We start from the raw sequence: 23,509 nt of genomic DNA, 5'->3' as shown, positions 1-23,509 counted from the left end.
TGAAACACTGACCTCTTAGAGTACTGTTTATGAGAGATGAAAAGGTATCATTACAGACTATCAATAAGTTTAAAGGTAGGGGTCGTTGTTGCAATCCCAACCTGTCTTTGCACAACCACCGTATGTACAGCAAAGAGTACAGAATGATTATCAAACTGTTACTTCATGCCATGCACAGTTCTGCATACAGTTTTCAACTTCCCTTCACACTTCAATCCTCATAGATTGGAGAAGCTTGTTCAAAAAAGGATAAAGGGGCAGGAGAGACAAGTTACTGGTCCTCCAGAAAATGGACTAAAGTCTGCCCAACCTTTTCATACAGAAAAGCTTCACAGCTCTGAACTCACCCTAAAAAATTCCAAATTTGCTTTTTAAGAGACTTAAATTACAATTAAAATCAGAGGTCAATTTTATCTCTTTCCTTCTGGGTCACCTGACATCTGGTTTGAATTATAGCTGACAACAAATCTATATGCAAAGGAGTTCCTTAAGTGCATACAAATGACAGCAGTACATGTCAACCACTGCAAAAAGAATCCCAACTGAGTGACACAACTTACACAAACTTGTCTGAATCTTATGTAACCATGACAACAGAAGATAGCTACTGTCTGTGCATGTAGCCTAATCTCTATCAAACAAACATTACTGAACTGACAGTATTAAAGTTTATGAGAGGCCATCTTACCATCACAGTGGGCAGATAAAGCTTTTATAAAGAGGTTTGAATGTCAGAAAGCAAACATGAAAGGAGAGGTAACTTGAGAATACAAACATTTTAGTTTACATGTTAGGCTTTGTTTAGGTAAGATTTAAAGAAACAACCTGGACTACAAGATAAGTGTACCCTCTATAGGAATCGTCTTGATCTTCTAGATAAAACTCTTAGTATAAATTGTGCTAACATTTGCCAACACATACACAGTTGCTTTCATCTATCTTTCAACTGGCATGTATTGTAACCAGAGCAAATGTGTGGTTGTTACTATAGCAGCAGACAAATGTTGCAAAGGTAAAAAATTGTGTAATTCTTCATGAATCACATTTCACCACCACATGACTTAAAAGCTGCATTGAAATTTGAAATTGACTGGAATGAAGAATCATGCAGACACAGGGCACAGTATTGTCATGTGACAGCGATACAGCCGATACAAAATTAATGGGAATTTGTAGCGAATGATGCATTCCCTTCACGACAGGTACAGTTAAAAGTATATTATGCACTGTGTGTGGCTGTAGGGGTGAAGGCAGTGTTAATGCACCATATGGCTAAACTTGTCAATGAAAACATGTCCATTTTGCGAAAGTGGGCAACAAAATTTGACTGAAAAAGGAAAACTGGTTGAAAATAGACACAAATATGTATGAGACTGGGAGGAACAGACAATTAGCTGAAAGCAATCTCTGTTATTGATACACTGAGTGCAATGATGGGACAAACTTGAGGCTGAAAGGCAGTCACAAACACCTCAGAATTTCTTCATTTAATTGTTGATCAATCTCACATATATATATATATCTCTAAAACTGTTAGTTTAATCCCTGATTATTCAAAGTAAGATAAATATCTGGACTAATTACAGTGTGTTGTCCTTTGAGTCATAATTTAAAGCCCTCATTAATCCCTGTGTATTTAACCAGGATCACTACAGACAAATCAAACGATCAAATAGTCAACAAAAACTTGCAGTATCCACACAAAGAATGACAATCACTGAGAATAGCTAAGCAAATAACTTCAAGTTCTGGTTTACTAGTTTTGCCCAGCACTTGAAAACAACCAGCAAACAGAGGGATGACCACTCATGGTATGAATACTGGTTGTGGTCTAATCACATATGTTGACCAAATCAATAAAATTGGCATTGTATTGTATAGTGTGTACTGTGTACTAATTGTTAAAATATTCACTAGTGATCTATGAATGAAAGGGGCATTATACAAGGACAAAACAAAAAGTATATGTATCATTATAATATTATTAATTTATAGTTAATTGCAACGGTTTCATAATCTTGGGGAATAGTACATATACAGTAATTTAAACATAATTAAACATTTAAACATAATAAAATTTAAACATAATAAAATTTAAACATAATAAAATTTAAACATAATAAAATTTAAACAAAAATTTGTAGACTACATTGTGTGAAGCATTATTTAAAACTCTGTTGTAAAACAGTCGACATATAACTTGAATGCAGGTACGTACATGCTTGAAAAGAGAACTATTTTGCTGCTTTTTCCTGTTAGCTAAATGTTTATCCTCAACTGCGATGCTGACATTCTAATCAATCAGGCAGTTAAATGGCAACTCCCTCTTCACAAACTTGTTTGTTTCATGTTGACAGAGTGCACTGTTCGTAAAAACCCTTACTATTAGAGTATATAGTTTGAAGCCCTACTGTATATCACCCCAAAAAATTATGAAGTTGAAAAATATAAATATATCAATCCACCGAGTCATCCAAATAGCTAATGTTGTAAAATCTGTACCTCGAGACTTTTAGAACGATAGTGGAACATTTCGAAACACTGTACAGTACCTAACATAAATACACGTTTAACAAACACAAGTTACACACCCATCATACACTGTAAATATCAACTGAAATGGACTTACCTGTGCATCATCAAATGTGACACACACACACGCTGAAAAACCAAATGCCACCGTTTGAATGAGCATTTCCGAGTGTAATACAGAATATACAGCCTACTATAGTGTAAAGTAAAGCAGAGTATAATTTGTGAGGGTACCAGGCACTTCGAATTTCAAACTAGTAGCCGAGTCTTTTAAATTTTGATGCCTTAGCAACCATGGTATACAACTAACTATTGCACAGTATTATGCTACAGAGGGCGATCGATGCATATACAGCATACATGTATGTACTGTATTTAGTACGGTGCTGTATAGGGTACAGCCACTACAGTGCCTCTCAGAATTTTAGTACTTTATAACTCAAATCAAAATGCTGATGGTTTACACACAAGTCATCAGTCCCATCAAGAGTATGTTTTAGTGTCCAGTAGCTCAACTCCCCAACTGGTCTTCATTCAGTTTCATACTGTATGGTAGTACAGTGTGTAATACTACCACTACTAATAATAATAACTTGTCTGATATAGCACAGGATCGGACAACAGTTGCTCTTAATTGAACAGAGTGTTTTAAAGGTCATTTGACATTAGGGTTGTTATTTTGTGGCATTTTGAGCAAGTTCCACACATAATCATTGTACATACAGTACAACTTGGATCCCAGCTGTCAATTAATCTATAAATTACAGTAAGAGTCTAAGAGATCTACTTGACTAACATCAATCTGGCTGATCCTACGGTAATAAGTGAGTCTTTAACTTTTTTATGGCTGTTTTTATGGTGTTGGGTTATAACTTTGATCACATCATGTGTATTCATATACATAAATGGATTTATGGATAACGAAAGAAAGACTTTGATTACTCGAACAGCTTGATGGGAAGGCTTCTTCCAGACGATGGAATTCCAAAACTTTAGAAACGTATGAAAAATGTGATTTTAAATGAGAGAGACTTATCACCAGATTAGGCTCTATTTACTTCACAAATGATAGATTCGGAAGGAAGCGGGGATAGGCGATGACCCAGAGGCGGGTCAAGGGGGCACAGTGCTAAAATGTTACCAGCTATTTGGCTAGGTAGATGCGTACTTTGCATAGGTGCATTACAGTAGAGACAAGGCAGGTAAGAGAGGAGTGCAGTAAATATGGATTTATCGCTCATTCTGAAAGAAAGTTCAATCTAGACACTGTATTGTAGAGGGAAAGGGCTCATATTGTGAGGAAACAGGTATGAAAACAAAGAATCGACCTAAATTACATATTGTATACAGTAACAGTATGTCTGTTTAGACTACTGTACATACAGTAGTGGAATATAACAATTCGGATGAGATTTTCTACAGTACTTAGCAAATTAATCTACATTTAATCTGATCCTGAAAAGGTACGTGGCCCACAACTTCCTTAAATCTAACACAAGTAATGTTTGCATATATACATACAGTAGCAAACCTCTGAAGTTTTTGCCTTATTTCATCATTCTTGTTGGTGCAAAATCCATAGTAACAACTGAAGTAGTCTGTTTTGCATATATAGTAGACCTCTGACATTTTTGCCTTATTTCACCATTCTTAGTGTAATATCTATAAAGCAAAGACTCCAAAAGTAGTCTGTACTGTATTCAAGTACCTTCCTGTACTTCTCTTATACATTTGCCATAAACTGCATATGTAACACCAAATTTGTGGCCACGTTGAAGCTAGCATTCTTAAGTACATCTGACTGTTATATTTAGACTTAATCTTGTTTAGTTTTCGATAGACAGCTATTCAAGCTCCTTTAGAAGTACTGAACATTTAATTGTATCCTGTCTGCTACCTTGAACCAAACCAAACCACAAATGACAATACCATTAATGTTTTAGAGATTATGTGCTATTTCCGTTTTTGTGAAAATACGCCATTGATCTGTGAATGTCTTCTCCCATTTCTCTTCTTTCGTTCTGATTCCAATATAGGAAACAAACTGCATGGACTGCTGCTACTCTGCAATACACAGTAAAGTCTTCAAGATACAATGAAGTTGTCTGTTTTAAGTCTTTAGGGATCCGTCTGTCAGTAAAATTACTCATTGATGGAGAGAATCTTTAGACAGAACAGAGCTCTCAGCTTTGAATAAATTTTGAAGAATATGAGAGAGCACATACAGACAGACTGATATATATTAGTGTGTGTGTGATGTAAGTGGAAACACTCAATGTACTGTCCTAGACTCCTACAGTAGCTGCTGTGCGATAATTTTAAATGTGTCTTTAATGTGTTGATGACAGGCAGAGTACACATAACATTACTGATTAATGGTTATCTGCAAACACTATGTATACAGTGTTATCATATAGAACAGTACTGTACAAACAATACAATACAATTGTCACTCTCAACAGACTTTGCAAAATTATGCGAATGTGACTTTACAACATTTATCTCATGAGCTATGTCAATTAGTTGAGATTCAGAGAAGTTAGATCTAAGTGTTAATGTTCAACTACTCCCCCTTGCTGTTTGATCCAGATAAATGCTCAGCAGTTTAGAATTTATGGAACAATACATGTAGAATAACATTTTATATAAAACCATTTTAAGGCCTCCACTTAGCAGAGCCAAACATTAATCAATTTAGCCTTAATATAAAGGAGCATTCCTGAAATGTAGCATATTTTATCTAGGTCAACATTTTGAAAATTGGTATAGCTACATTACAGTTCACATTAAAACCACTTAATATTAATTTTCTTTTCTAGAACTATGACATATGAGGCCTAAAATTCTGCCTAAAATCACCCTTTAGTGGAATACTGCTACCGACTGAAACTAGAAATAATCTAAATGACCGTGTAGAGTTACAGTTATGGGTAATCATCATCTCAAGCGAGGAGAGACAACTAGACCATGTTACAAAAATGCTAAATTCTAAAGATAAAAAATTTACAGGTCAGGCGAACTTTACACCACAAGATATATACCTAAAGTTGTTAAAGCTTCAGTGCACAAGTGATTCAGAAGGCATGTACTGTGCTCTACAAACAGAAACTACAGTAGTTACGTTTTCCTCAGAGGAAAACATGTAACAAATTTGATCCATCATTTAGCTGCACTATTTGTTTATTCAATGTTTTTCATGTTAGTTCAAAGTTCAAAACCAGGCACTAAGATAAATAAATAGTGAATGGTTCATAAAGCAAAATAGGAATATTTGCATGTACTGTAAACTTCATGACTCAGATGGTCCATACTCCATTGTACTAAGTCTAAGCATACTGTATGTTGTAATATCACAAACCCACTGTATGATTGCCTTTTATGATTGTGTATGGATGCAGATTAGCCACTTTTAACCTTGCTTTTATTGATTTCCAAGAGGCATAATGTTGCTGCAAACTGACTGGAATGTAATGTAACCCAACTTCTGACCAAATCTATTTTGTGAATGTGATTGGCTGGAAGTAGAGTACAGTAGTTTTATGTACTTTCTTTCTTCACCCAGCTCCTGTTTAGAAGTTAGTTAGTCTTGTGTGTGCAACTCAAAGGCAAGACCTTCATGCTTCTCATGTATGTGACATCTTTTCATTTCAACAGATTGTAAGCAAACCACTGACCCCCCCCCCCACCCAAGAAAAAAAAATCGGATAACTTTCTGGTCTCTGGAGTGATTCTTTTTGTAATTAATGCCTTTTCACCCCTCCTTGTCATGCTACTAAGCCATTGAAATTGCCTAAGGAAGAACAGACCACAGAGGACAGACAGCCTTGTATTTCACAAGAGTAGCTGCTCCCTGCTTCAGCCTTACAGTCATCACCTGATGATAAATGGCAGATGGTGTGTGTCTGTGAAGACTATCAACTATACACAAACTTGTGTGATGGTTCTGCATGGACATACCAGGGAGTTGTTATGGAACAACTCCCTGGACATATACAGTTAGTCCACACAACTGTATTGCCAAGACATGTGTTCCCTACATACAGTATACTACACACTCTGGGGTCAACTCACCAAGCAGATGGCATACAGCGTCAATGCCATCAAGAATCGATATCAAGAATTTGTGCAAAAATTATGCTCAAAATATGTACAATAATATCATTTATTTATATCATCAACATTCAATGATCACTGTTGCATGAACGCCATATGTTCAAGTTTTGAGCAGACTCTATTTAATCCATTGTATTGTATCCCTTTCGAAATACAATAGTTCTTCCAGGGTGATGCACAATCACGTCTTTAAATTCGCCAGCTGGTTTCAGAATCCTCAAAATCTAGTCTGCCGTTAGCTATGAAAACATCCTTTGGTCCTAGAGAACGGAAATGTCACCTCTGCTCCAATTGCTTTTGATTGGGACACTTTAAAGAGCTTATGAAAGGAACCAGGCAAAGTGACAAACATGTGCACTTTTGATTTCACACATTCACTTTAACGGTTTAAAATATGTGGTACAAATGTGATCTTTCAGTGCACAGAGTTAGCTCATTTCTAATGTTTAGGGAAAAGAATTAAACTATAGCTAGAAAAATCCCTTAGTAGTAATTCATTGTATGTGCGAATGATGTATAAAGTTACATAACAAATCATTTCCTGGAATCTCCCCTCATGCCATTACTCCTTTAAGTTTTCTGAGGAAGTTAAAGTGAAAGAGCAAAACTTGAAACAGCAAACACAATACTGTAACCAAGACTTGCTATGTTCCCCTGAAGTTTTACTTTTGTTTCGCTATTAAATGTTGATACAATTTATCATTGTACTATCAGCCAACGATGTTCGTACTGCTAAGGAGGCTTTAGATCTTCAAAAACATTTTGACAGCATTAATTCTATCGACACAATTAACTTGTAGATAACATATGACAGCGTTACATGCATGTTACTGCAGTGTTCACATGTATGTACATCATCTCACACAAGGTTATAACACCAGCACTTATCAAGAGCACATGTACCCCAAACACATACTGTACAAACCCATGCTGTACAGTAATTCACTGTTTCATTGTACTACAATTAATTAAGCAATATAATATGGAAAATCAATTGGGCAAGTCATCACCATCCTGGAATGAGATCTAGCACTTTCAAAATTGATTATGGCTAACTGATCTACATTTCAAATGACTTGCTTAAATGGACGAATGATAAAGTCTGGCTAGAAGGACTGGGATTTGTGTCTTCAATATCTGCAAATTAATTTTAGATGCATGTTGATCATCTCAGATGTACAAAAAACAGGAAATGCTCACTGGGTTCAAGTTAATCTGCTTCCCTTTGATAAATCTTTCTGTTACACTTGTCTGTAGTCAGAACAAGTCTCATAAATGTACAGTAGGACAAAGAAGCAATTCAGGTTAATACAGTAGGGGAAGGTTACTCAGTGAGTAACAGTAACATCACAAGTGTTAAGGGCAATGGACACAAAGGAGTATTTTATTGGTGATATTTCTCATAAATTAATAAAAAGGAATCATGATTAATTATGTGACAAAACTTAATTTTGCTTTGTGCTCATGTTAAGGTTTGGATGTTCCAAGTTGAGGATTGTGATTCACAAAATATATTGTAAGATTCAGTGATGTTAATCAATCGTTTACATCACATACACTTGCATTAATGCTACCAAACAAGTAACATTTAACCTAATTATCATATGCAGTGAACTAATTGAGTTAAATATTCAGGACAATCCATCTTCATCCCCCCTGCCACCCCCCTCCCCTCTTGCAAAAAAAGGTTAAAATGTGGACTAAACAATATGATCATTTGCTTTCAAACTTAAACAATCATTTTACAGCCAACCGCAAGGCATTTTCCATCTCTAAACAAATCCAAATCCAACACCAAATTATCATTCTAATTCAAGGTCGAAAGTACTGTAGGCCCACTCTGTAGTGTAAACTTGTAACAATCTTTAAAGATGACAGTTTGTTAAGAATACAAGCTAGACATTACACATTTGGGGTTGGTTAAATGAAAGTAGCCTGTATCCAAGTTAGAGTCTAAGCCAATACTAGTTCTGCCTAGGTCTACTCTAATTTTCCTTTAGGAATAGGCTAGTAGGAGTAGGACATGTAACCTGAAAGTAACACAGACAAGTCTAGCCTAGCCATAACTTACTTTAGTTTAGGCATAAGGTCAGTCAGCGAAAGGCCCTTGTTGATTTTTTTTTTTTTAAGTTACATGCAAACTTCAAAAAGAAAAAGTCTATACTAACAAACTTACCGGAAATACATGGTTAATGCGCTGTAGTTGAAAGAACCTGTCTTCATTCGTAGTTAAAATCCAAGTAAAGTCCCCAACTGATACAAAGTAAATAACTTCGTAATCCAAATTACAAATTTTAAATCACTGCAATGCACTCTCACTCGTTTTGAAAGGGTCTGCTTAGCCGGGACCTATATCAATTGACATTAGGAGATTACTGTACACTACTGACAAACAAGGCACACGATTTTAGCCAAGTGAGGTGGGGAAATAATCTTCAAAGGGAATGAAAACACGCCAAACTTTTACAAATATACAAATAGATGTTTACAATCAAATCTCTAAATTCAACCCATCATGTTGATTGGTCTATATCTATACAAAACTCTGTGATAAAATAAAAACTCGATCCTAATCCTGTAATCACTACCACAGAACACAACCGCAAAACATTGTATCTGCAAGTATCATGCACTAAACTACCCAGCTGAGCTGAACTGAGCGGAGATGAGATGGTGGCGCCTTTTGTAAAATTGCCAAAAAGAAGGCTGTGTTTTCATGTTTCGAGATTTGTCAACAGTGACGTCAACCAAAAAATCCCGTTATTCTTTCCTAGAAAATGGGTGAATATAACACATGATTATTCAGCACCACGGCAAATTTTGGAAATATTTTGCTGAAATATACCGGTGCACCTTTCAAAGCTGCATACGTCTGCAAATTTCAACAAAATTATGACGATAACTACGTTCATTTTCATCAACTAATGTGTTTATATATAGAGAAGGCTCTCATGAAAGTACAAACCGGATACGTAATCCCGCATTCACCTCCGATAAATTATGGTTAGTGTGGGTCTTTTTTTCATCCGTTCAAAACCTAACCATAAAGTCTCATAGCCAAGAATTATGAGTTGAAACACGAGGGTCAACATTTGGTAGTTTACTAGGACGAGAACAACAACTTGGAGTACAATACTCGTGCCTGCAATTTGTCGTGTTTTTGCCCACATCATGGTGGTTCAAATGGGGAAACACAGTAGTCTGGTGGCACAGCCTTCGAATTCCCCAGCCTGGTCACGGACCTGCCAAAAAATCGCATCAAAATTCCGCATTTCAATTACTGACAATATAACTTACCTTATAATGTTTCTATATCGAAAGCAAGACTTATTTCTCTCAATATGCACTCACATATACACAAAAATCGTAAGCAACTTGTGATATATTGAGATATTCAGCTGCTGTCAAGATCTTGCTGGCTTCCCCATTGGCTTTGAAGTTAATAAGTTGAAATCAACTTAATACACAATACATAACTCGATCCAAATTTTACGAGGGTACATAAATAAACTGAAAACGTGTAAATAAAACTTGACACGGCATCATTAGGCTATAATTATGCCATAGCACACACATGATAAACATATTTACTTACGGTCCTACAGACTTTCTTTTTATTTACCGACGTACACCGAGCCTTTGTCTCGATCGTGTCAGGCTTTCGTAACGCTGTGCTGCTATATGTGCTGCTATAGTGGGTATGCAAAAACCAAAACACAGCCACACCGCCCCAAAAAAAACTATATATATGTTTATAGAATTCAGTTTATAAACGTGAGCTATACATTAACATGGGAAATTGTCACATTAACCTATCGCAGATCGCTTTTGGGTACAGACCCCCCCCCCCCAGTGGCGGAGCTATAGGGGTATTGGTCAGGGGGCGAAATGGTAAGTAGGGCGCTTTCGACACTATCTAAGCGGAGCGCCATCACAGATTGGCGCGGAGCGTACATAATTTTTTTTGAGTAAAGATACTCCCTAGATCGCCGGAAATGACCCATTCCAACACACTGATCATGGAGCGGCGTATAACGTACACTGCATGCCGGTTTTTATTATTATTTATTATGCTGGTGTTTAGCCTATTACTATTTCAGCCACTGCGCGTGGCGTTTCGTCTAAAAATAGAACGAAAACACCGTACAGTTCTTGTAAGTAGGCCTACTAGTTTCGTACAACGGAAGTGCCGATAATTAAAGACCGCCCTTAGAGCATTTTGTCCGAAAATTACACAACAAATGTCAATAGGTAGGCCTAGATGTGAGCGCAATAAAAAAGTCAATAATCGCGAATAAGTAAAAAGTGGTAAAAAGCTGAAAAGGGCGCCAGCAGTCCATTTTAGTCAGTCGGGGGGGGGGATCCGCCCCATGGGCTTTGTGGACGCTCCGCCACTGACCCCCCCCCCCCAAGAAAAATAAACAGCTCACAGGAATTAGACCGTCATGAAATTATTCAGTGTAACTTATATGCCAAAGCTCGTTATCATTAATACAACTTTAATGGTTTCCTTGCAAACATTCGAAGCAAAAATAAGTCACTTAATTGTCACTTTCACCGTAAAGTATATAAGGCTATATTTACACTCAATATTTAGTTTTTCGTAAACAGATATATTGGTTTGATCGAACTGGCTGCTTTATTAAAGAAAAGATTGTTTTAAGAAGGCCTATTATAAATTTAACAGTATACGGTAGCGCATGGCGAACGGATGCACCGGCGCATGCGACTAGCGTTGCACAATGAATGAACGAAGGCCGTTGTCGTCGTTTTTATCACTCACTTTGTTACCGTTCGTTTTGTGTATGGACTATATAAAACATATCAATATTATAAGTTACCAACTGTTATAGACTGTCGCTCAAATGAATATTTCATGGTGTTCCTAATTTCCTTAAAGAATAGATGTTAACACACTGATTCTACTTACATTTAATTCATGTTGTGTGACTCCCCCCCAAGGGCGGCGGAAGCACTTTTAATCTGGGGGGGCACCGACATCAAAGGGCACTTTGCAGAAATTCGATTGGACTGATGCAGCCTTATATTTAGTACCCTTTATAACTCTTATTGTATTATCTCATTTGCGTATACACATCACTCCATCAACGCCCTCCCCCCCCCCCCCCCCCCTCAAGGAAAATATGCATATAGCACTGCGATATCCAATGTGCAAATTGGGAAACAAGGAACAAGTTTTCTTTTGAGACAAAATGAGGTGAAATCATGCTAGTTGCTAATGTAGGAATCTTCCGAATTAGAGTTTATTTCTTGTTAATGTCTTAACAATTTTTTGCCATTCGAAATAGCTTTGAGTTTGACCCACAGAAATTCATTAAAAGTCAGGGCGTAGCCAGGATTTGCAAAGTTGTATGCACGACTATCTGAGCGGAGCGCCACCACCGGTTGGCGCGGAGCGTACAAGAAAATTTTTGGTTTTACAAACCCCTCAGATGGCCGGAAACGGCCCTTCCCGAGTGTTCATTCTGGTTCCCTGGCCTCTAATTGCTAACTTGAGACACCTTAATTTTTATGTAGAAAAAGGGCACATTTTTAACCTAAGGAAAAGTGGGGGGGCACGTGCCCCCTGTGTCCCCCCGGTTCCGCCGCCCTTGCTCCCCCCGGGGCGATTTCCTCCGCCTTTCACAGCCCACACGTCCAAAAGGGAGATATGTACAGTTGCAACAATGCATCGTACACCTTATGTTGTTTACTAAGTAGAATCAGTGTATATAGTCTTGAAGGAAATTGGGACACTGCCGTCAATCACGGACAACTCGTCAATCTTTTCAGGCTGCGAAAGTTTCGAATCTCAGCATGCACAAGCGGCCTTCATGTAACTTCTTTAAAGAGGGCGCTCTAGAGCATTATTCCTTAGAGTTCAGTATAAAGGAACTCTATTATTCCTCAGAGTCGTATACAGAGTTTAAACGATTTATTTTCCAGAGCCGTATATACGGCTCTGTTATCTTCACAGATAAATCATCACATGATCCTTGATTAGTTTTTGTTTGTTAACTGCCCCCCTCCCCTCTCTCCATTCCTCTCTCTCTCTCTATAAATATTTATATCATTATTTTCTTATATTAATCGTTATAATTTTTGTCTTACTACATTATCATCCTCCAAAATAAGACGAAATAATAATAAAGGTGAATTGTGGATGTAAATTTGATATTTGTGTTGTTCTATGCTGATGATAGTACAGCCACTTCTGTATTGAACAGGAAGCGTTCTTAATATCAATGACATATTTTGTTGTCTTTTTAAAACAAATATAAAGTGAGCTAAGTGAGATATTGCAGTATATAATATGTTGCTACAGTGACACTATTTATTTTAGCTGGGCATATTTGCAAAAATTCTCAAAGTTGGTTTATCGTCGAATTTCTTACAACAACAAAAATCTCAAAATTTAAGTCATGGAATTTCTCAATTTGTTTATTTATTATTCAAGTCTCCTTGCGAAAAGGCAGAAAAGCAACCTCTGGAACTTCATTTTAAGTAGGATTCCACAATGTTAGTAATTACCAAAATACTCACCTACCTAATCTGGCACTGTCTTAAGCTTATTTTAGAGACATTATTACTCAGGGTAACACTTTCCTGATAAGTAAGAAAGTACATGACAATAATATTTACGTTGTTAATTAACGTTTATCACCGAGTTGTTACCTTGGGAATAGCGAGAGCCCTCTAGCACCGCAGCAAGTGTGAGCAAATATAGCTAATTCGGCAGCAGATTGAGAGGCCGAATTCTGACCACCCATATAGCGGTAGATTCAAATGTTTTTATTTTTCTTTCCTTCGTTTTCCCGAATTCTATCCACATTCAATTTGGGGAATGTTTAATGGACATGAACATAAGATTGTAATATCTTATGGTAGACGAATTGCGAAAGTCACCAATTAATAGAACGCTACTAAGGGTAAATTATTATACAAGCTGGATGCTTCTATGACTAACTCGAACGTTAACGTTTTAATCTCAAGTTAAACGCTCGTGAGAGATACAAGCCTAAGGCCCCTAAGTTAGGCCTAACCTATGGGTTGCAATAGCGCTTAGGCTAATTCTTTATTACACTAAGTATTACTTGCTAACTCAAATAGGATAAGCCCTAACAGTACTAATAGTAAGGATAACACATATTTACTCTACTGTAGGTCAAGGTAGTGCTATAGACTATTGCCAATTATCATCAACCTACTAAGTATTGGATTAGGTCTGCACTATCATGGTACTTGGTACTGTAGGTGTAACCGTAACTTGTAAGTTAACAGGCACTCCACCCATACTCCATAGAACTGTTACTGGTACATAAGTAAACGTTAGGCCTGGGTGATGGAGTTGTGCACACAAATACAAAGTACCAGGAGACCAGAATCTGCAGGCTTATGTTGTTGAACATATTTTCAATAATGAAGTATAGTCAGTAGTGCGAAGTTCGGCATACTGCGAAGATCGGCCACCCCTAAGAAACACACGATTTCACCATGAAATCCTACAGGAAGAGCCAAATTTCACCAAAACGTACGAAGCTACAGTTATTTTCTCTCCAAAATGACCCGTGTGCAAGAAATTACTTACATATTTGTCAATAAAATGACGAAGATCTATGAAGTCTGTTATAATTACTGAAAGAGCAACTGCGCCACCAATTTTATCACCATCGCCACACTGTGGGTTGCGTGTCCGAACTTCGCAATACTCTAGCAAAGAAATACCAGTTCCACAATCACGAAGAATCTTCTTGGAAAACAATGTGAAAACAGTTTGCAGGAAAGAAAGTTTGGCCGTGTATCGTACTATAACACAATTCTCCCACCATATGAAGTATATTTTCTGGTGATTTATACCAGAACATTTAGTTTTGGGTTGTTTTAAGTCTTAGGTGTCCGAACTTCGAAGTCACCATCCTACCAAGTGAAAATTATTACAATATATTAATGGAGTTGCATAGCCCAAGTTAACTAGGCCATGTCAGCAGCAAAACTTGGATGAACTCCTGCTTGAAAGTTAACTTGACTCCCAGAAACATTGGAATTTGATATAGGCATGTTACCAAAGAGTTAACATTCTGTATGGTACCACTAATTACATGTTCAGATTGTCCCTAGCCTAATGTACAGAATTAAGTATTAACAAATATTTACAACTGATCCTTTAGTACTAAATCATATACTGTAATCAGCAGGCAAGTAATACTATTAGGTGTAGGACAAGGCTTACCCCATTTGCCTGCCAGACATTGAAAGACCAACATAAAATGATTGCTGAAATGTTTCTCATTTGTCGTTTGCAATGTTTCCATATTTGAACAGAATCAACTATGGAGCAGTTTGGAGAGTATGATGCAGCCACTCCTTTATCTCAGAGATATTGTGTGCAACTCTCTGAGGAAGAATATGAACATGAGATGGCTCGTACAACTCATGATGCCCTGAAGGTTTGTTATGAATTTCAAGAATAGAACATATGACTAATATTTTATTAAAACATTTATTGAAGAAGCTAATTTATTCTTGAAAATATTCCATATCTGATTTTTAAAACCACACGAGTGTAGAAATCTGCAAATTTCTTCTTTAAATGTGAGCATTGACACAGAATGATTGAACACATAGATTATGACAATCTCTCTGCAGGATGAAAGATTGTGTGAGACTGTTAAACTGCACAAAATGTAATACTTGAGAATGTAATATTAAGGCTAGAACTTGCCCCAGAATTAGATTGTTGACCTTAAAAAGCTGAGATCACCCTGCAATTTCATTCTGTATTTGACCCTAAAATATGATGAAGAAGGAAGGATTTTAGTGTAATATTTCAGGTTAACATTTGACCCAGGATTGGAATGTTGAACTGAGATCACACTGCAAAAAAAAAAAAAAAAACACTACAATTTCATTCAATATTTGATCCAAAAACTATGACGATGAGGAAGAGTCTTATAATGTGAAATTCAACTCTTTCAAAAAATTGTTTGCATTCTCCTGGTCAGTTTTCCATTCATTTTATAATATGTACAAATTAGATTAGGAAGTTCTGTTTCAGTTGTCATCCATGTCGATATCCTTGTGGAAAAGCATTATTCTTCGTTTGGTGGCCAGAAAGGGTTGGGTACATTATAATCACAAGGTAATGTACTGCATGATACACTACACATATATATATATTACCATCATTCATGATCTACAGACAGTAACAATTACACTTGCCCTGGTGGAGGTAAGATTCAGAGGACTAAAGCTATTTTATCTTAATTCTTATATTGCTTCAGGAGCTGATGAGCTTTGTGGAGAAAAATCCAGAAGTGTATAAAAGAATAATAGCAAAGAGAAAACTTGAGGAAGAGGAAAATGCTGGTCTTCTTTCATTCATAAAAGTAAGTCGCTGAAGTCATTCAAATTTAATTACATCTAACCATCATCGACGACTACCCAATTATATCAGGGAATGGTAATGAAATGCAGCATATTCTGCATAATGAAGTAGTTTTAAATGTTTATCTTGCCAGTTTAGTTCTAAGCTGGTATTTCTGATGACTGTGCAACAAGGTGCCTTATAATCTTAGAAAATCTTAAAATTTTTTTTTAAGAAGATTTAAAACTTTGAAAGTCATGTTTTTATGGTAGTTAGAAAGCTATATCTATCTGGCTCTCGCAAAATGTGCAACTTCAGCTTATCAAGTTCATATTAACTTATCTGATCCTATATGTTTCTCCGACTTTGTTTTCTATACTTCACTGCTTTATGTAGCTTTCCTTTAATAACTTAGTTTGAATTTATTTCTCTGATTTTGATATAATAATGCAATTGGCATATTTTGTCTACCTCAATTAGGTGAAGTTGCTGGTTGCCTTCCAAGGTGAAGACTACGCCGTAGATTCTATCACAAACGATGACTGCAAAAAGGAAATCAACAAATTTCAGAGTGACATTTGTGAAGTGTTCAACTATTCTCAAGGTAATATTTGAAATCACACAGGGGTGTGCCCACGCCATGCAGCAGTTTGCCCTGGCGATCGCCCCACACGACGGGGGTCAAGGGGTCTGCCTTAGGGACCCTTGTGGGGGTAAAACTTTGTGTTTTGAAGTATCCGAGGGTAAAATGCAAGCTGTTTAGTTAGTCAATATGAGATTTGATTAGTAAAATTAGGGAAAGTCGAAAAAAAAAAAAAAAACTATATATTTACGTACTCAGTACTGAAAACTTGAGAAAACTTTAATCGGCTTCATATATATATTTCAATCTGTGCATGGAAAAAGGCCGTCATTTTGTGAAACCTGCAGTGCAAACATGGCTGGGCGGCTGGCCACCTAAACCCCTGCCAAGACCCCTCTTCCAGGATGTGGGACACACCACCTCAAAAATCTGCGTGGCACTCACATATTCCTGAACACATCCCTGATTACATTATTCATATTTGTTTCTGTCTGATTTTTCAAAAATGTCAATTAACTGTTAAACACTTAGACAGATGTTTTCATTCATGTGAAATATGAAATGGATGGGGGGAGGGGGGGTGGTAGGGGGAGTTATTATGTCGATGTATTAGATTTAGATTCAAATGAAATGTACAACTTTGGTATTGTCCATTTGACTTCAGAGGAATTATATTGAATATTTGTTTAATAATAATATGTAAATTTGATTTATTTTCACTTGACTTGAAAGGTATCTGAATGTAAATTTCTCAGGAAATTATTGAACAGGAAAGTTCAGAATTAAGTTCAAAAATATCATTCATTAAAATACATGATAAGAAAAGATGAGTTTTGGTTGAGACTCAACCATTTGTGGGTAGTGGAAATGTTTGAAGCAAGACATTCCACATGAATATGAAATGTCCTGTTGTCTTAAAATTTAGACTAGTATCCATTTGAAATATGACGTAAGTTCACCTAACGAATGTTAAGAGTTACTTACATAACTGCAATATAGCCATCATTCTTTAATTTGTCTAGCTTGTTAAGTTTATGTAATTGAAATACAAATATGTTCATGTATGAAACTAAAGCTATCATGGTGTATCCATCTTAGTGTGATATTTGGGAGCTGAGTCAAAACCTGATTCATGCTTTAAGAAAGCTATCATTGTCACTCAACTTCTTCAGTGATATTATTTGTGTGTTTGAGCAATTGCGGATGTGTGTTTAGGCAGACTAAAGTACTCAATAGTATCTCTCTATATACAAATGCAACACCACATGATTTTTCAGTCAAAAAGTATAAAAGAAAATTTTTAGTCAAAAGTGTTTAAATAGCTTCTTCATATCAAAGATGTGTCCACAACTACTGTAGCCGGTTATCAAATTTGTGTCAATGCTATTATTTCCATTCACTCAGAGTCCAAGCCAAAAGCCACAAGATTCTCAAAGAGACTGGAGGCCAAGAAACAGAAGAAAAAGTCATCATCATCATTGAGTAAAACCGATAGCAAAGAGGAGACTGTATCACCTACATCTACACTCAAACCATCCCAAGAAGGGAGTCCTCTGAAAGATTCAGAAAAAGTCATTGTGTCTCCGACTGGCCGACCTTCAATTCACAAGGGTACGAAAAAGCAGAAGAAGGAACTAACGGAAGAAAATTTAATGTCACCACCTCCTCCCCCGCCCCCTCCACCACCACCTCCACCCGCACCAGGGATTCTTAAGGATTCGACCAACAAGGTTTGTCTCAGATTGTCAATTTAATAGGATAGTGAAGTATTTGTTGTCTCAAGTTGAAGTCATTCATGAGGCATCTGATAGAATACTTCATTATGTTCTATTAGTTTTACCAGTTCTGTGCATGTGTGTGATTGGGGCTTGGGGGGGGGGGGGCTGGTGGGAGGTTGTTTATGTCTTTCGTAGTTGTGTTGAGTATCTTTCACTTCATTTTCTTTGTGTTTTATATTCAGGGAGCCTCGTTAAGCGAGCCATCAAGATTTTATATTTAAATTCTTCCTAACACTTTTCATATAAATTGTACTCATCATACCAACTCTTGGTACTTCAAATGTGAATTTAAATAATTAAGTCAAAGGAATGAATGAAGGTAGAATTGTTAAAAAGTGACTTTTATGAATTTTATATTAATTAATGTAATTAGTCTATATGTGTGTGTTTCTATTTTCGAGTAGATTTTAGCAAAAGTGGTGAAAATAAGTTGCAGGAAACTGTTAAAGTTAAATGAAATCACTTCAAGCATTCGTTGCTATCTTGAATATGAGTAAAGAATAAAAAACTAGCTTATCCACTGAAAAAAGCTTGAGTAGGTAAATTAATATCGGAAGAGGAGCTGATCTAACTTGATCCTAGCAGGATTTTTCTTCACATGTTTGAGGTGTTAATGTGAGGTTTGAGGCAAAGCTCTAGAAATAAGAGTCCTAGGTTACTCACAAGTGCAGCTGATGATCACTTAATACCCTAGGAAGTAAATTTCCTCTGGTAAAGCAAAAATTTGTATTGTGATGTTTGAGTGTGTTGAGTGGTGTCGGTTGGGAAGAAGAAAATGTTTTAAGGTGTTTTCTTTTGTCATACATAATTCTAGGTGTTATGACTTAAGTTCTCTATCCATATGTTTCTACACTTAGAAATCACACCGAACTCCCTCAACACCAGACAGAAGACATAAACAGACTTTACCGGTCAGTGATGGTAAAATCATGACCAAGAAGTTGAGGAGAGAAGCAAAACTTCATGGGTGAATATGAAATCCTTACCGAGGGGGGTTGGGTCTTGGTAGGGTTGCGTTTTGGCCAGATCCTGTTAAATATAACAACAATGCTAGAGAAATACATAGATTTCGGTAGAAATTGAAAACAAAGCTCTTAACAAAGGTTACGGTTGACTTCACAGAGATTCTAGACAAAACAGATGTTTGTGATGATAGATATGACGAAGAAGAGGAGTTTTGAAACTTTTTACCCGGTAAACAATAATGTTAGCAGTTCTGTCAAGTTGAGATAATGTTTCCAAATAGCAGGGAAATGTTTCAAAGAACTTTGTTTGTCTGATCAGTGTAATGCAAGGTGGATTTATGTATTAACATTCATGCTGTAATTTAAAATGAATCATGATGTGAAATATGAGACTTGAAAAGTTCTTATGTCTTCCCCTGTCGGTAGGAATTTCAATATATTTATGGGAAAAGAAATGTTGGTGGCTTTCCAGTAATTAATGTCAATGGATCAATCTGACTTCCTTACTGCAAGGGAATGGTTTGAACTTGTCTGTCTGTCTGGTCTTCCAGTTTTCTCAAAATGGAAAACTACTACATCCTTATTAATTTTTTACATAATTAATTGGATAGCTGAAGTGTCAGCAATTATATAAGTGTAAAGTCATTGCCAACTGGGCCAAATATTATGAATCTCTGAATGATAAATAACAAAAGAAAAGGATGTTCCGTTATAACATAGGTCAGTTCTTCTTTCTTTTGTCTTTGAGTATCTAATATATTTTAATATTCCATATTTTTCTTGTCAGTTCCACAGCATCTCTTGCGTCTGTTGGGAGTATCCACGATGAACTCCTCTCATTTGACAGGAAACTTCTTCGATCTGTGGATTCAGTCAAGTGAGTTCAACAATGGTTTAGAGGATGAATTTAGCCATAAGTTTAGCCTTGCTACGTCATAGTTCAAAGAAAAGAAAGATTCTTTTATTCTTAGGATAGTTCTTTTCTTGCTTTCTCTTTATATAGATAGTACACCATTGATTAAAATAAGGAAATAAAATGGGGTGCTAGTTATGTTTCTACAGCTATTCAACTTTTTAAGATATTAACCTTTGGAATATGTTACACTCTGGAATGCTCCTTTAAGACTATATTAATGATGACTCAGCTCCTTTGGTGTAGGCCTAAATATTATTAATATTAAACAATGATTAAGAAAACTTGTTACATAAAGTCTAATAATTCAACCAAATCATATTCTCTTAACTTCACATAAATAATAACAGAGCACGCTTTGATGACTTATTGACAAATTTGTAACGTATTATAAACATATAATTTGAGGCGGTAAAGTTCTGAGGATTTCCCCATTTAATTTTGCTTTGCATCTGAGAAGTTTTGTTTTATTTTTTCTCCTTTGGAGTGTTTGCTTAACAGACAATGTACTGTAAACTGACAGCTTCATCAAAATGACTTTCCATTTGCAAACAAAGGATATTTTATCTCCGTTGCCAAGGTGATGTAATTTCCCCTATGATGTTGCCAGATATATTGTTAACAAAACTTTAACCGAAAAAAATAAAATTGTTTTGAAATGAACAATTCTCACTTGACAGATAAGTTACAGCATTTATATTTGAAAGGTTAAATTTTATCTAATGGCATATTTCTTTAGGCCAATCTTGGTGAAGCAGCTTTATGCCTCCAGCTCTCCCATAAGGTACTGAAAATAATGTTCTTGCATAAAAGTCGATTTAAATAACTTAAGAATTTCCCATTAAAAGTTAAAATTTCCACTCTTAGTGATGTCATTAATACTTGGGCCTGACCAAAGTTTCTATTTCAAGCAGAGATGTCCATATATGACAGGGTCACAATGTCAACCAAAAGGTTAAGTAACAAAACCAAACAAAAGAAATGATGAGTAACTCTGTTTTGCAAATTTCTGAAGTATAAACATGTATTTACAATATTCACAATATTTGGTGATTTGAAACAGATGATACACAATGTCTCAATAATGCCACAATACATTTTCAAACAGTTAATCCTCACATTTGTCAAGGTCCATGAAACGGGGACAAAATAATGACAAGTAATGTGAGTAAAAAAGATCCATTCATTAACAGTGGATATTTTAATCGTAAAGAAGGATAATGACAGACACAGCTGAACATTTCTTTTATAGAACTTCTTGTCACTTTGTACACCTAGATCCCCCAATGGGACGCCCCTGCCAACCCCTAGGACCAGACGGTTGATGACGACACCGATGACCAGCCCATCTGTGAACTCCATCTTTAACACCAAGATGCTGGACAAATTCAAAAATATCAGGAGTCCACCCTCAAATCCAAACAGCCCAGCCAGTGGTTTCAACAGCATGTCAGACTTCACACCATGAATATGAAATGTACAACATTCCAAAGCAAATCTGAGAGAATTCCAAAGGTTTTAACAGGTTTTAAATAACAGCTGTGCTAATGTTGCATATAGACCTTGGACAATTCTACCAGCCATTACTTTTTTTTTTCTTTCTTCAATATATACTCTTCCTCTGCAAACTATTGATATCTTTAAAGACAGAAGACATTTTTTAATCTTTGGCTCTCAGTGCAGCGTGGTACTATGTGTTTGAATGACAGATACGAAGAATCCACAATCTGTTTTGTAACCAAATTTAATTACCAACCAAGTCAATAGTCTGTTCATTTCTATTTTGTAAATGATGAAGATTAATATTGACTTCAGCCAAGATATGTACATAACTCTTATCTTAATTGGTCGGGAAGAGATTTTCATTGGAGGATGTATTTTATGTTGAACATTCTTGAGGTGATGTGGTTTCACTATAACTGCCAGTATAAAGTACAACTATATTAGTTCATCATCGACTTTTTTCTTTTAAATGTTATAATTTGCAGTATTTTACACCCTTGCTCAAGGTTCTAAATGGGTTTTGAAGTGTCACTTCTGATGTTTCTAAAAAAGAAGTTAACTTCAACGTGAAGAAAGTTTGCTGCAAGAATGAGGTTTGATATTGAAATATCTTAAGTTCTTGCAAAAACAATTTGGTTTGGTAAAAGCTTTTATTGTGTTTATTCCTCTTTGGAGAGGAGTACCATGGTAGGATATTGGTTATATGTGGCACAATTCAACTGTCAATCTACAATCTAATTTTACAAGATGTACTGTACATAAATTTCAATTAAGTACAACAATGACCAATCCAATTTTTATGATCCTGTGGACAAATGAAAGCATTCCCTACTATGAGATGAAAATAATTATTAAGATAATTCCTTGTTCCATTTGGAAGTTTATAGAGCAAGCTAGTAGTGTTGCCTATATGTGCATAAAATATATGGCATGTTTTGTTGCACGAGTGAAAAAAGCAATATTTACATCAACTAAATATTCAATTTCAAAACAAATATCATCTGTAGCCTGTAGGGATGTAATATTGCTAGAGCATATGTACCTAGACTTGTCACACAGTGGGAAGATTTTAATGGACGTATTAGGGAGGGTGGTAAAATAACACTATAATAACAATAATCAACCCTCTGTGAATAAGAAACAAATTTTGGAGGTTGCTTTAGTACACTTTAAAACATCTTAAATGCACTTTCCACAAGCTCTAAGATACATAATCCTGGCAAAATGGATTTATCACTTGATGACCAGAAATATGAGAATGCTTAACCTAAACGGTTGCTAAAAACCAAATTTATCAAACAAGGTTAATTTGTCTATTGCTGTCACTTCTGACCATTCATATTTCTGCTAATGGCATGTTCATGTGCTGTATTTGGAAATGAAATGTTCCTTCAGCTGTTTATTTGATATCATACTCTTTTTCTTCTTTTTGTTCACATTGAAGCTTTGTTTTCATAGTTTCATATTACCCACCCATCTCTTCTTGTTCAGAGAGCTGGATGCCATGAAGCAAACGCTCAGAGATATAAGAGCCCAGAGGTTTTAATTTTTGTCCATATATAGGTCCATTATGTCAGGAATTATGGATGCTGCATTGATATGATACGAACTGTTTCTCTGGAACTTTAAGAACTTGCAGCAATGCAATGTCAAGCCTTGCCGAGTTTTACTGTATACCAAGAAACATTTCATGAGTTAAGTTTCCTTACTGAGTGTGTAAATATTGTCTACATTCCTGTTCTATAAACAAATTGAGGT

The 23,509-nt window shown here is 36.1% G+C and overlaps 2 protein-coding genes across 2 annotated transcripts in view; one reads left to right on the top strand and one right to left on the bottom strand.

The window, feature by feature from the left end:
* Positions 1–9,272, bottom strand: part of LOC139980775 (uncharacterized) — a 71,863-nt gene extending 62,591 nt beyond the window's left edge. Inside the window, exon 1 of the mRNA XM_071992700.1 lies at positions 8,822–9,272. The gene's annotated coding sequence lies outside the window, so the exon portion shown is untranslated. The remainder of the gene's footprint in view (positions 1–8,821) is intronic.
* A 215-nt stretch (positions 9,273–9,487) lies between these two features.
* LOC139980779 (uncharacterized) lies at positions 9,488–23,457 on the top strand. Its single transcript, XM_071992709.1, has 8 exons — positions 9,488–9,648; positions 14,968–15,092; positions 15,927–16,031; positions 16,490–16,613; positions 17,997–18,322; positions 19,228–19,337; positions 20,123–20,212; positions 21,527–23,457. The coding sequence occupies exons 1-8, from the start codon at positions 9,570–9,572 to the stop codon at positions 21,714–21,716; spliced, it is 1,149 nt and encodes a 382-aa protein (XP_071848810.1). The 5' UTR covers positions 9,488–9,569; the 3' UTR covers positions 21,717–23,457.
* Positions 23,458–23,509: the final 52 nt, after the last annotated feature.

The sequence above is a fragment of the Apostichopus japonicus genome, chromosome 15 (assembly GCF_037975245.1).
Source record: "Apostichopus japonicus isolate 1M-3 chromosome 15, ASM3797524v1, whole genome shotgun sequence".
In the NCBI taxonomy this organism is placed as follows: Eukaryota; Metazoa; Echinodermata; class Holothuroidea; order Aspidochirotida; family Stichopodidae; genus Apostichopus; species Apostichopus japonicus.
This window is presented reverse-complemented; position numbering and strand designations above follow the sequence as displayed.

Coding starts and splice junctions, on each gene's coding strand:
- LOC139980779 (XM_071992709.1), top strand. CDS start 9,570: ATGTGTTTATATATAGAGAAGGCTCTCATGAAAGTACAAACCGGATAC. Junction 9,649..14,967: donor TTCACCTCCGATAAATTATG/GTTAGTGTGGGT, acceptor ATATTTGAACAG/AATCAACTATGGAGCAGTTT. Junction 16,614..17,996: donor AGTGTTCAACTATTCTCAAG/GTAATATTTGAA, acceptor CCATTCACTCAG/AGTCCAAGCCAAAAGCCACA.